The sequence below is a fragment of the Poecilia formosa genome, unplaced genomic scaffold (genome assembly GCF_000485575.1).
Source record: "Poecilia formosa unplaced genomic scaffold, Poecilia_formosa-5.1.2 Scaffold6, whole genome shotgun sequence".
Lineage (NCBI taxonomy): Eukaryota > Metazoa > Chordata > Actinopteri > Cyprinodontiformes > Poeciliidae > Poecilia > Poecilia formosa.
Genome location: NW_006799945.1, coordinates 4,987,218 through 5,000,940, shown reverse-complemented (window position 1 = coordinate 5,000,940; position 13,723 = coordinate 4,987,218). Strand labels below are relative to the sequence as shown.

The following is a 13,723-nucleotide window of genomic DNA, read 5'->3' as shown; positions in this document are numbered from 1 at the left end:
ACCAGGGCCGCTCGCTCCAATCCACTTTGTGCTTGGCAAATCAAGTTTAATTCATTTGAGATTTAAGGCCTCTTTGCAGCCATTGCAATATAATTCACATGCTGTTGGTGCTTAAAAAGGTAAATATATATATATATATATATACTTGTCATGTTTCCTTTAAAACTTTGCAAAAAAAACAAAAAGACAAAAAAACAATGCAGGTCTTCATTTTCAGTCTGTAAAGAAAGAACTGCTGTGGATTAATATTTACCTGGTGAGGTGAGTGTTTGCCCTGGCCAAGAGTCCCAGATTGCTGGATCAACAAAAATCTAAGATGCAGCAGCAGCAAACATGCAAACAGAACACGGGACCAAAGCCCACATTGATGGCTGAATCATTATGAGGCCCATTCTGAGAGGTTATGCACTTGTCCCAGTCTACATCAGGGGCCCGGGCGGCTCTAGCACATTAAAATCAGCCAACCTTATATATGAGGACGGACTCACACAATGCGCACACAGCACCAGCAGCAGGGCAGTAACTCAAGGCCAAAGGAGGAGGGTTATTTTTATCATGGGCAAAGGTGCCAAATCATGTTGGTATGAAGGGGGCTATATAAATGCAAATTGTATCGGTGGGCTATTAGTCCTGGAAAAGGTTTGTATGTAAATGCCCCTATAGGACTACAGCGGCGCACTCATCCAGGTCAGATTAGCTGGGCTTGTGGCAAATGTGCTGCTAACAGACATAAGCGAGAAAGAGAAAGGGAACGCGATTGCCTTGTGGTAAATCGTGGAGAACAAGGTGAGAATTTGAGTAATTCAATGGCCAAGATGTTTCTGTACGATTTACCGCACAGGTGAGAAAGATGTCTTGAAACTAGCTTCTTTGTGGACACCAAGGCTAAGGGGTTTTCACGCTGAATCTCTCTAAGACGTTAAGCTTTCTGCACCAAACCAGGAACTTAACTGTGAAACTGAAGGGACAGTTTGAGAAAGCAAAACATTAACAAGCACGTTTATCGGATTCAATGGCGGAAATTTGCTTTATGTTTGTGAATAAATAGAAACGGTTTCATGCTGAAAATCTGAAAAACTTTATAATCATGAAAACTAAATCAGCCATTATAAAAAAATAAATAAATACCATCCCGCTGATGCACCGATTGAAAACAGAGGATGTGATCACTGGAAATTATGACGTGTGGTGGTGCAACGTCGCCCTCTAGTGTTCACAAATTAGTCATACCAGCTTCAACAGGTTCTTTAAAACTCAAAAGTGAATCTTTATTTATAAAACTACTAAAGGAAATTCTTGCTTGGACCTACAAAACAATGTTACAAATGTCTAAACAAAACTGCACTTATGTATACAGTACAATAAGGAGGTCTGAGACAGCATGTGACATCTTCCTTGGTAGTATATTGGCATTTTTTTTACTGGTAAGATTATGTTTTGTAAGAAACAAAAACATATTGGCAAGAGTAACAATTTAAAAAACTAACACACTCTGCTGCCGTCGCATAACGTTCTCAAAATTACTGCATAGATCGAGTATAAAGTGCTTATGTAAGTTGGTCACCACTGATATTGGTCATCTCTTCCGAAACTTTATATTTCTGCAAACCCAGGTCATCCCGTCCTGTTTGATAAAGGTGAGAAAAGAACCAAAATTATTCATTATTACTGGTGTCCAGAACCTTGTCAAAGTAAAACTTTTTCAGTTTGTCACATTAATCTCAATTGTTTTTAATCAACTCTTAACTTTGGTAAACATAAAGTAATGCATCTTTTGTGATGTGAAAGAAAATAAAAGGCCCTCAGTTTTAAAAAATGAAATCTTAATCCTCACAGCATGTTGTTGCTACTGCCATGGCTTAACGTGCAGTGTTAGTTTTCCTCTGCACAAAACGTTTTGAATGCATTTATAATTTGGTCTCATCTAACCAGAGCGACTTCTTGCATGTTTCTTTTCTGGATCCATGATTTAATTCATTTTGCCCAGAAAAATATGTTGAAACCTGAACATTGTTTGCTCATAATTCCAGTTCACATTTAGCTCTAACAAAGACATTCAAATCTGACTATCCTCTTTTAGTCACAGCATTCGTGGAAGTCTTTTCTCTCTTAATCTTTCACTTTTTAACTCGAAATGTATGTTGTTTAGACAAAACAGGCTATTCACCAAAAAATTTCCTCATGGGGGTTGGATATTGTTTTAAAAACAAACTGTCTTTTATCCTCTTGACCCCTGAGCCTCACACTCTAAGTAAAATAAAATAATGGGGTTATGTTTTAATGCAATTAGGAGTATATCACTAAAAGTTGCAATAAAAGTAGAAGGTTGCATTTGCAATCCTGCATGATCTTGAGAAAATTTCATGAGACCAGCACTTCCAAGAGCGATCAGGTAAAAAAGTAGCGTAGGCTGAGGCAAGACCAATACTTTGAAAATGTGTAAGACCAAGGCCAGTTCTGAGTACACTTCAGAAGTGTTTGTAAAAGTGCGAAGCAGCAAGATGAGGACTACATTGCTGCAGTAGGCAGCATTGCAGTAGTTCTATTTAACAACAGGGTATTGATATCAGTAAATTGTAAATACAGGCCAAACTGGTTGATAGAAAGCTACCGTGAATAATTGTATATGATTAACAGAACTTGCCATATTTCCTCTTAATTCCTATGACGTCAAAGAAGCGCACAGCCCTATTCCGGGTACAAAAACTGACCGCAAAACACAGTTGTTGTTACTCAACAGCTCAATCCGTCTCGACCTCTGTTTATTTGTGTTTGCATGGCACACTGTATTTACCTGCACTCCTTCTGCAGTGAGTGCTGAGCAGGCCTGCACCTGCCACATGCGATCCCGGATCGTGTGCAGGTTGAGACTCTCCGCCAGCTCCGATGCCGGAGAGGCTGTCATCAGGTCCTGCTTGTTGGCAAACACCAGCAACGGCACAGCTGCAAGCTTTTCTTCTTCTAGCAACTCGGCAAGCTCCTGAGGGTAAAAGAAAAAATGGAAACAGATATGCTTTGGTGAACCTCTTGGCATATGTTGTAATTGCATAAAGTCTTTTCCAACTAGGCCCATTCCTTAAATAAAATAGTTTAAGTTTGTACTTCCAGGATGGCCTATACCTAATCTAAATTTCTATTTGTATTGCACTTTTTTTTCAAGCAGAAGTAAATTTATGTCTCACCAAACTTGTCTCTTCGAATCTTTTCCTGTCTGAGCTGTCAATCACATAGATCTGCAATCCAGAAAAGGAACACATTAAAGAGGCATTATACAAACTTACCTCTCAGTCAGCAGACTGAGAAGTATTCTAAAGTAAATCCTGGCTGAGAAGCTTGTACAACAACAGTCATGTTTCCAGCTTCTTTTAAGATCGTTTCCACCAAGAACAAGAAAAGTTGAACCACAACCAACATTAGAGATGGTGATAGTAGCATCAAGATGTGGGCTGTTTTGCTGCCAGCAACACTGGTGCCTTGCACAAAGTCAATGACATAATGGAGAAGTACGGCTACATCTAAATTATTCAACTTCTCCAATCCAACAAACAGCTGGATGGTTGAAAATTGGACAAAATTTGAAAGGTGGTCGATGTTCCAACAGGAAACTTGCTTTGACGTTTCCAAAGCAAGTCCGATTAAGCTCTTTGGAGACTATAGTTCTTGATATCTGAAGTGTATTTAGATATCAAGAACTATACCAGAAGCTTGTTGAAGGGTCCAAAAAGCTTAAGCTAAAAAGCAACTTGCTATGGTATGATTAAACAAACATTAGTAGTGGTGACTGTGTATTTTTCACCTTGGGTAGACCAGAGAAAGTCTACATTGAATAAAATATTTTGTAATATTCTGTATGAATATTTCAGCCTGAAAAAAAGAAAGAAACTGAGTAAATTGATCCTTAAAAGCCCAAAATTAAGATGACATTCATGTCCATGATTAGTGTATGTAAACTTCTGACCAGCAGAAGACAGAATTACTTTTTTCTATTGCTAGACCAGTGGTTCTTAACCTGGGTTCGATCGAACCCCAGGGGTTCGATGAGTCGGTCTCAGGGGTTCGGCAGAGCCTCTGCCGCGGAAGTAAAGTCGTGATGATGCCCCGTTTTGCCATCACTTGCTCCAGAGGATCATGTTACACTGCTTAGCCAATCAGTGCGCATTCATCGGTGAACGCGCATATGAAACTGGGGGGTTTGGTACCTCAAAAAAGGTTAAGAACCACTGTGCTAGAGTTTTCGCCGTATGAGAGCATCAGACTGAACCTACCAGTACATCAGTGTTCTCAAAATAATTCCTCCAGTAAGGACGAATCTTGCGTTGCCCTCCAATGTCCCAAACGTTTAATTTGAACCCAGAAGACTGCACACTCTTTATATTGAAGCCCTGGTGAAATCCAACATAGATTAAGTTTAATGGGTAGCTCAGCCTCTCACTAAGGAGGTGAACTGATGCATGACCTGACTGTTTGACTAGAAAATGAAGTAGTGGGTTCTCACAATTTGACATAAACAGAGTGTTTCTGTGTGTGCGGGTGTGTATCACTGTACTTGTGTGGGGGTGATGTGGCTGATGTCTTCAGCTGCCAGCTGTTTGAGCAGAGTGGTCTTGCCGGCATTGTCCAACCCTAACAGCAGTAAGCGCACCTCCTGCTCTGGTGACTGCTTTAGTCTCCGGAGAATAGACAGCAGGCCCTGCAGGAGGATCACGGCGAATATTAGAGACGGTTAAACCCCAGTGGGATGAGAGTTAATGAGATGACTTAGCTGTATCTTGCAAACTTTGAATAACCTCAAAAGCCAGTCTGGAAAAAATCAACTCACTCAACCAACAGCTAAAAACATCTACAGCGTGTTTGGAATAGATATTTTTGGATCCATTAGAACTGTCCAATTAATCAAAGGATGCTATTTAATTCCGCATTCTGTTTTCAAGTCTCCGATTGGAAGGTTTAACAAAAGCCTGAATGCCAAGTGGGAAAGTCTAAGATTTCTTTCTGAAACCTGTTATCAAAATCCAATAGGGTGTTGTGCACAGAAAACTAAGAGACATCTGCGGTTCAAATCGTTTATTATTCTTGTTAATGCTTCCACACTCAACTAAACTAGTAAAAATCCTGATGCATTGTTAGGAAGAACAACGTACAGAGAAAACTGTTGTTAGTTTGCTTCGCTAATAGCAGCTAGCCAGGTCACTGATCAAATCAATAAATATACCAAACTGGGGGTTTGAACTTGAAGCATTGAACATGAAGCACATTAAGATAGTTTAAGATCTTATTTCAAGAAAGGCAATTCAACCACCAGTGGTACTAGTAGCATAGGATGAGAACCATGGATGAAGAGAGCAAAGGATTTAGCTGTTAGTCTCTAAAGTCGTCTATAAATGTACCAGAAGCTCAAAGACGCTGTGCAGTTGACTGAGATTAGGCATCTATAGAAGGCAGCATGCTAGGCTTTGATTATAGCAGAGCAATTTGCTGCTGCAGAAATGCTTGGTAATATGTGGAATAAATGTACTAATATGTTCAGAAGATATTTGTATGCATCAGTATTATAAAAGCTATTAATTTTGCTAATATATGTTTTTTTTTTTTTTTTAGTTTTGACGGTGGTTTTATGAGTTTGTAGAAATCTAATCCGGTTAACTAGACTTTTATCGCTGCAGCTTTGACTTTACAGTCACAGTCACTTAATCAGATAAGTATTATTTTGTTAGTTTATCCAGAGGGATATCTGATACAATTTACCAAACACATTCTTGAACTAAAGCTAGCACTGAGAATGGATAAAAGCCCCAAGTGTTTATGTCAGGCCAACAGAATCAACTCTGGTCTCATCAACCTTACCAAGACATATTTAGAACTCCAATAAATACCGCAGAACTAAATCAGCCCATAGCTATTAGAAACATGAGTTTGGCAGCCCGGGTTTTAAATATCTGCTCCTGCTGATAAGAATTGAGATAACTCACCATGGTGTCCACGGGTCCTTTTGCGGTTGTTGCTCAGTCTGAGTGGATTAACATCTTCCTCACCATGTGTCTCGGCTGAACAGCTGCCAAGTTTTTGTTTCCAGGGAAACTCTGACGTCTGCGTAAACAAAATGAAAAAGAATCTTCCTTTAAGAAATTTTGTTTCTTGTATTCTCATTATTTAGTGTTTCCTGACTGTACAACAACTGTTGTTCTGCTTCTTTCAATTGAGTCTATTTATATCACACCACATTATAGCTAATGTAGTCTCAAAGAACTTTAGCAGACTCATTTTATGTGTAGGAATATAAAAAGAAATTTAGTTTGAATTTAATCAAACCAATCCACTTCAGTCCAATACACAGATCAAACACAACTGATTATTACATAATAATATCTTGCTTAAAGCATAAGCATATATTGCTTAATTTACACAAAAAAAGGTGTACCACATTCGGATGTTACAGTTCTAAACACAGGCACTGGGATGTTTACTTCATGCATAACCTTTGTAAGAACTGCTTAGAGTTTGGGCTCAGGTTATGTAAAAACAATGGAATGTTTTTACAAGCCCATTTACCCTAAAGAGGAAACTCAAAAGTCCATTACTGCAACAGGGAGTCTCTCAAATGTCTAAATAGCAGTAAGGACAAAAAATTGTGCTTTCAAATTGGGTTTTTGACTAGGTTTCACTTTCGTTAAAAGAGTTATATGGAAACAAAACAAACATGTTAACATAATATTTTTGCATTATGTAATTTTAATGAGTTGAGAAGGCTGCCAAAACTATATCTATTATATTACTTAATGATAGTAGTATATGAATTATTATAATTATGTTTATTATTTATAATTATTATTATTGTAATAATGTTATTATAGTATTAATAGTTTTAATAACATTTGTTTATTTGATATTTAGAAATGATTTGGTCTGTTATTATTTCTGCTCTGATTGTTTCCAATAATGAACTATTTGGCAATATCTCAGTTTTTGTTATTTATTTATTTATTTATTTATTTATTTATTTATTCATATTCATTATAAAATATAAAATATATCTGGACTATTATGCTTTAATCCATGTCTAATGTTTATGTAATCACATTTACTGGATGGAAATTTTTCAATATATATTTTAAGACAGTGACGTTTCTTTTTTTATGCAAGCTGTTTCCTTGTTGAAAAGGTTTTATAACACAAACAACGTTCAATTTTACTTTTTCTTTCTTTTGAAGGTATGTTGTGCATATTGAATTTCCCCACTGGCACAAAAAAAGAATTGCTCTATCCTGTTTTATTTCTTCTTTTTAGAGTTTAATTGACTTTAGAGTTTACCTGCAGTGATAATATATTATACAGAAACTTAGATCTATTTCGTAAAATCTTGTTTTCAATTTGGTTTTTCAAACACTTACACACAGCGCCCCCTACAGTTTAATACCCGTTCCAGATTCATATCCGTACTGGGGAGTGTTTCTCGGTCAAACAACAAAAACATGTCTGAGTGTGACAGGCTGAACCGTTAGTTGGTAGCTTTCAGCCACCCGCTGTCACTGCTGCTGGTCGTCGATCCGACCGATTGCTTTATGGTTCCTGTCGTGTTCACGGCAGATAACCCAGAGAGATGCCACAGAAAGCACTGGGATCCATTGTAGGTCTTCTTTGTACCGGGACCTGTCTGGTGCAGGTAAGCCCGTATTGTGAGCTCACCCTGTCGGCGTAAGCTTCCAGCCCAGACCGCTGCTCCGGGGCTTGGTGAAGGCCTGCCTGCGATTCTTTTTTTGTCTCCTCCACAAAGGAAACAGGGCACGGTTCGCTTTCTGTTTGCCGTGGGTGACGTCAGTTAGCAAAAGTTTCCCATCATATTTTAAGAGTTATTGTAAAAACTAGAATTGTTTTCTATCTAAAGTGCATTCACAATGGTATTTCAATGGCCCATTTCGAGAGTTAGAACCCAAGGTGTTAAGATTAACGCTAGCGGTTTGGCTAACGGGTACCCGGCGAATGGACATATTTATTCATAGCTGCTGATGTTAGCTTGGCAGACTGAGTAGGCAACTTATTAACTGAACATTTCACCTTAAATAAATGTTTTAACTTAGTACAAGCAATTTGATAAGAAAGAGACCTCATTCAAAGGTACTCTACAGTATAAATATATTTGAAACATCTATGTAATAGTTAAACAATAGTTGTGACAGTGAAGGAATTTCGTTATCGCGTATTTTCTAAAAATCTTATGAGCATAAAAAAATAAAGCCAGACTAAAATATTTTAACCCTCGGGCCTTTTTAAAGCAACTATTGTGTATTAATTTGGCCTTTAGCTAAACGAAACTAATGTCACTCAATTTATTTGCAATTTTAAATAGCATTTTTTTTCATGGTTTAGCTGTGACTTTTATTTAACAACCTGCTGGCGAAAGTGTTAGCATTTTTGGATTTACCACAAGAAAGTACATTTCAAATACTTAAATGTACATTTGACAGACATGTCCAACTTTATAGAAAGTGACATTGAAGTGACAACTAGAAAGGACAAGCTTGCTGGCCTTGTATTTGTTTACTTTTCTGCTCGGATATTTACTCTGTCTTCCTCCTGTGTACTGAAGGGAAAGGAGTTTTGTTCGGGGGTAAATAATGAACAGTACCGCTGTGAGATGGGTTACTGCTGTGGGGAGACAGAATGCTGCACGTACTACTACGAACTATGGTGTAAGTACAAATGTGTAGTGTGCGCACACTTTTTAATGTGTGACTACTAAATGATAAAAAAGAATACACGTTTTTTGCCAATGTTGGTTCTCTGGAGGGACTATTAAATTGAATATAGAACCTGCTTTGTGATTGAATCAGGCGCTTTCAAGGTTCCTTTTCAGTCTGAGAAAGTATGGAGTTTAGTGTTTTTAAGGTCTGGACAAGTATGGAAAAATATTTGTATTTCCAGAAATTTCTCTATATCCCATTTTCTGAAAGTAGTCCTGCTTGTTCAAACCATCCATCAGTCTATTCATTGTCCTTGATTGCACCTTTATTAATCTCCATTACTTCACATGCACTCTTTTTTTTCACTATCTATCCTTACATTATATTGGCTAACTATCAATCCATTATCATTCTGTTCATTCAGAAGATGAAAGTCCATCTTTCATCTTTCTATTTTTTCACTCCTTTATCTTCACATATTTAGTTTTTGGTATGATCCACATTTAAAGCCAGACACCCCAGGAAGGTTAAAGTACATTTATAAAATTAAATTAATCTAAAAAGAATTGAGAACACATTTACATTATATCGTATTACAAGGATTGCTTTCCTGGACGGTCCGGAAAAGTCGATAAAATTATTACGTCTCACCTGATCTTTTTTCAACTTTGGATAGATGTGAAAAAAAAAAAAAAGTTATAATAAAAATCTAGGAGTTTCTATGCTTTGTGCCTGTGCCATTATTAAAAAAATGACATTTTAAATTTCTAACAAAAGAAAAAAATAAGGGGTGTTTTAAATTGATTTCAGTTCCCTCTCTTTAATTTCTTACAGTAAAATTAAAGATGTTTTACTCCTCACTAGTTGTTTTAGCTATGCATAACCCTGTACGGTAGCGGTGCTAAGATTAAACTGAGACTGCTTCTTCCCTCAGGGTTCTGGTTGGTATGGACTCTAATCATAATGCTCAGTTGCTGTTGTGCCTACCGACACCGGAGAGTTAAAATGCGTCTACAACAGGAGCAACGGCAACGTGAGATCAGCCTAATGGCCTATCAGGGTGCTTCCAGCTCCTTCATTACACCGCCACCTCTCAATTTAAGTAAGATTGTGATTTATTTGTGGTTTAGAATGTTTGTGTCAAACACGCTGCCTTGCAAAAGTAAATACTGCACACCCCTTCTAAGTTTTTCCACATTTTGTCATGTTACAACTGCAAACGTAATTGAATTGAATTCTTTTGTGAATATCTATGGTAGAACAACACAAAGCAGTGCATAACTGTACGTGGAAGAAAACCATATGGCATGGTATTCCACACTTGTTACAAATAAAGATCAGAAAAGTGTGGAATGTATTTGTATTTGTTACTTTTCAGATTTTCAACCCTACACGATGCTTAATGTTTGCTTCAAGCCTCGAAAAGGAACACAGTGTAGATAAGATCAAAATTTTAATTTTAATAATATGCAAAATACAAGGTGTGTGAGGCGAGGCTAACACTAACACCGTACAGAACCCTAAACACATCAACCTCACCTTGAATAAAAACAAAATCATATAATTTTCCTTCCACTTTACAATTATACACTGCATGTTGGTTTTTGCAAAAAGTCCTAATGAATACACTGAATTTTGTGGTTGAAGGATGACAAAAATATCAAAAAGTTGAAAGGCTGTTAATACTTTTGCAAGGAATTATTGTAATTTCAGTTTTTTGTTGCCTCACATGCCCAAAGTTTATATCTCACAATTAATGTGCATTTTATTTCTGTTTCAGTGTATGTGTCTGTTGATTTTTTTTTTCTTTGCCAAAAGATCTTCTTTCACATTTACCTCTGTATACTGAACACAGATCATGAGATACAGACTTGTAGTCAAGTAATATTAAATCTCTTTCGTGACAAACTTTCCTGATGTACTCTACTTTGACTACACCTTAATTCCCGTATCTCGACATACTTTTATCAGTTCCGATACCAGAGGTCGGCGTTTTCTCTTGATTTTTCCTGAGCCAAAACCTGATATTTATCCCGGTCTTGTCGCACTCGACTGCAAATCTTTGTGTTTTGAAGACTTGTGGCTGAGCTGAAACTGCAGCAGTGACTGGCCAGCAGCAGAGACGTCGCCTTAATGTCAGTGGTCACTCTAGGCCTTGGCAGCAAAAAGGATATCATGTCCAATAATATCACAAGTGGCAGTTGGACAAGCTTCCCGTTTGTCGGGGTGTAAAAACCCATAGCGAGCAAGCTTGATTTCAAGTCAAGAATGACAACACAACTCCAACCTGCGTGCATAGGTAGACAGTGACTCACACAGAGACACTCTCGATGTCTAGCAGGCCTTCCGTCCGTCGTCCAGTAAAAATGGAGACAACTCATCTTTTAAAAAAACAAAGCTTTATCAGACTGTAATAGTATCCACAATAAGTTTAATGAAAACCTCAAACACTTATAATGCTCTTGTTGTTGCTCTGTTGGTAAGCCGTAATTGAGTTATTTCTTGCACAGTGTTCTTTGCATCTTGCTACAAACAAGTCAAAGCAGCATTTTTTCTGAAAGTGATGAGTGGCACTCTATTAAAGTATTAACCAATTAAGTTACAAAGCCAGACCCTTCATCTTTTTTGTTTTTGTTTGTTTTGCTACGTGAGCAATCTTGGGTAACTAAATTTCTTTCCCCCATCGGTGTGGGGAAATTCACAGGGATCACCACCATCTTTGGCTGTCGTAAACAGCCGACTGACACACTGGACGTGATGGGGGAGGGGCGCGTTGAACTCTTGGCTGAACACAACCTGAGGGAATGCACTTTGCTGCAGTAAAAGAAAACAAAAATCTGCAAATGCATTATGACGGAAAATTTCAGTAGATTTGAAAAGGAACGGGTGAATTATCTGCAACCAGCTTTAACCTGAAAAGCAACTGATGTTTGACCAGGACATAGGTAAAGGTGCAAAATTTGCTAAACAAACAATGGATGCAAAAACAAAACAAAAGAGCAAGCATTATTAATGTCTCTTTGCTTGGCATTCATGTGAAGCATAAACCCTAGAAAAATGACCAGTACATCCAGCTGCTGGAAAAAAAGTTTATAATTTCCCTATGAAATTGTAATTAGATCATTTTGTCAATGTTATTGACAAAATGCCTGTCGTTATCTATCTATATATATATATATATATATATATATATATATATATACTCACTTCCTGTTTTAAAGGGAGATGTGGTTACAAATACTTTCTTGTTGTTAAAATGTGCTTTTAAAACTATACCTATGCTTTGAAAAACTATCAAAAGTTAGATTTATTTGTCCTTTTCTTTATTTATTGCTTTTATAGGAGGCCAGCTCAGATCAATTTATATCCTTTTCCTTTTTAATTCCTCTTCTTTTGACCAACGTAGTGAAGGACTAAACTCCTACAGCTTCTTGTTTTATGATCCTCAGGGTTCTGGAATGACTGCAAGCTTCCCGACTACGAAGAAGTCGTGGGTCACCCCCCGACCCCGCCTCCCCCGTACTCTGAAAACCCTCCCGAGTCAGCTCCGGCTGCCGCCCCTCAAATAGGCCAGACGGTTTCCGTCTCCGTACCACGGATGTTCCCTGACGCAGAGCCAGCGGCACACTGTCAGGCATCGGGCGTCTCGTCAGACGAGGGGGCAATGTCACAAGCTGACCAACCACAGAGCCGGGGAGAGGAGAACGTAGATGTTTTGCTGTCTGCGGCAGCGGAGGAGGGGGAAGATGAGGAGGACGACGAGCTCCTAACCCGACGCCGGCACGTGACCGGCGACTCGGGGATTGAGGTGTGCGTTTGCCAGCTGGACGTGGACGAGGGCTCGGGGCCGGAGGAGGAATGCGACGAGGAAAACAGGATGTGCAAAGGTGCCGGCAGGGACTGCTGCTCCGGACGCCCGCAGGAGACCTTCAGGCAGAAGGAGTGCGCCTCGGAGCTGCCCGGCCAGTCCGCCAACACCAGCACTGGAGACCACATGGTGTGATCCACAGCATCAACAACTAGCAAACTAATGCAGCTTCCAGCTTCACACAGGGCCATAACTATCGCCATCGTCATTGGCACAGGGGGGAAATGGCTACGCTTTATTTCCCTGAACTAATATTTGCGAAATGATGATAATGTTAACTAATCAGTTCTGGCTTTTGTTTAGGATTGATACAATAACGATGTGGGCAAAGCACGGCTTATTCCCTATACTTCTCTTAGCGGGGGGCTGGAGGGGAAGATCCAGCAAACGTTCTGCTTCTCTGTCGGGTATATTTCTACCTTCTGTTCGGCGTGAGAACGTCACTGAGTGGCGAAAAAGAAAGGAAGCGGCCATTTTGGACTGAAGGCAGAAGTGACCGTTTCTCTCGCCGCCACCTGCAGCGCTGCTTTCACATTTCTGTTCCAAAGCCCTCGTAGGTCAGAACATTTCCGCCCTGCCCTCCCAACTGAGGCTTGAAGCGTGCCGCAAAACACGGCAAAGCGACGTTTCTCGGGTCTCCCCCAAGACTGAGCATGTTTGAGGGAAGAACAAACATTTTCAGCAATCAGCTTGATCTTGCAAAAATTAGAATCAGCTTATGTTGGGGTTTTTTTTTTTCTTCCCAAAGCCGTTTAATGCGTTTAAGTACTGAGTGCTTGCTGTGAAATCTAGGCCACAGCTGCACAGTGATGTCATCTATGAGGTCATCGCCGCCCATGTTGGGGCGGAGGGGCTGAAAACACTTGAGCGGAGAAGAGGTCCGCTTCTTGTGTTTTAAATGTCACGCTGTTTTTTTTTTTTTGTTTTGTTTTCTTTCTTTCTTCTCTTTTGATATCATAATTTCTTTCTTTCTTCTCTTTTGATATCATAATGTTGTCACCAGGGCTGCTTAGTATCTAATTAGAATGATGAAAGTGGTGCTCGGCATTGTAGTGATTTATTGATTGTATGCATGTATGCATGCGATCTTCCCCTACTTCAGTTCCCAGCTGCAGTAAATCCCTTGTACTAACAACATGGGCAGGTCTTTAGTCAAAAAAAGGTCTTGAGGGGAGCT

The 13,723-nt window shown here is 39.0% G+C and overlaps 2 protein-coding genes across 3 annotated transcripts; one reads left to right on the top strand and one right to left on the bottom strand.

Annotated features, from left to right (window-relative positions):
• Nucleotides 1-1,243: 1,243 nt before the first annotated feature.
• Nucleotides 1,244-8,574, bottom strand: LOC103149678 (ADP-ribosylation factor-like protein 3). 2 transcript variants are annotated; one of them, XM_007568962.2, is made up of 7 exons: nt 7,684-8,569; nt 5,970-6,087; nt 4,547-4,690; nt 4,266-4,382; nt 3,183-3,233; nt 2,795-2,980; nt 1,244-1,624 (listed from the first exon to the last, which is right to left on the bottom strand). In XM_007568962.2, exons 2-7 carry the CDS (start codon nt 5,970-5,972, stop codon nt 1,577-1,579), a joined length of 549 nt encoding a protein of 182 aa, XP_007569024.1. In that variant the 5' UTR covers nt 5,973-6,087; nt 7,684-8,569; the 3' UTR covers nt 1,244-1,576. The 2 variants fall into 2 exon arrangements, with proteins under 2 accessions (XP_007569024.1, XP_007569015.1); XM_007568953.2 differs by lacking the exon at nt 1,244-1,624 and having other exon boundaries at nt 2,069-2,980; nt 7,684-8,574.
• wbp1 (WW domain binding protein 1) lies at nt 7,424-13,501 on the top strand. Its single transcript, XM_007568972.2, has 4 exons — nt 7,424-7,660; nt 8,585-8,687; nt 9,613-9,780; nt 12,128-13,501. The coding sequence occupies exons 1-4, from the start codon at nt 7,598-7,600 to the stop codon at nt 12,679-12,681; spliced, it is 888 nt and encodes a 295-aa protein (XP_007569034.1). The 5' UTR covers nt 7,424-7,597; the 3' UTR covers nt 12,682-13,501.
• Nucleotides 13,502-13,723: the final 222 nt, after the last annotated feature.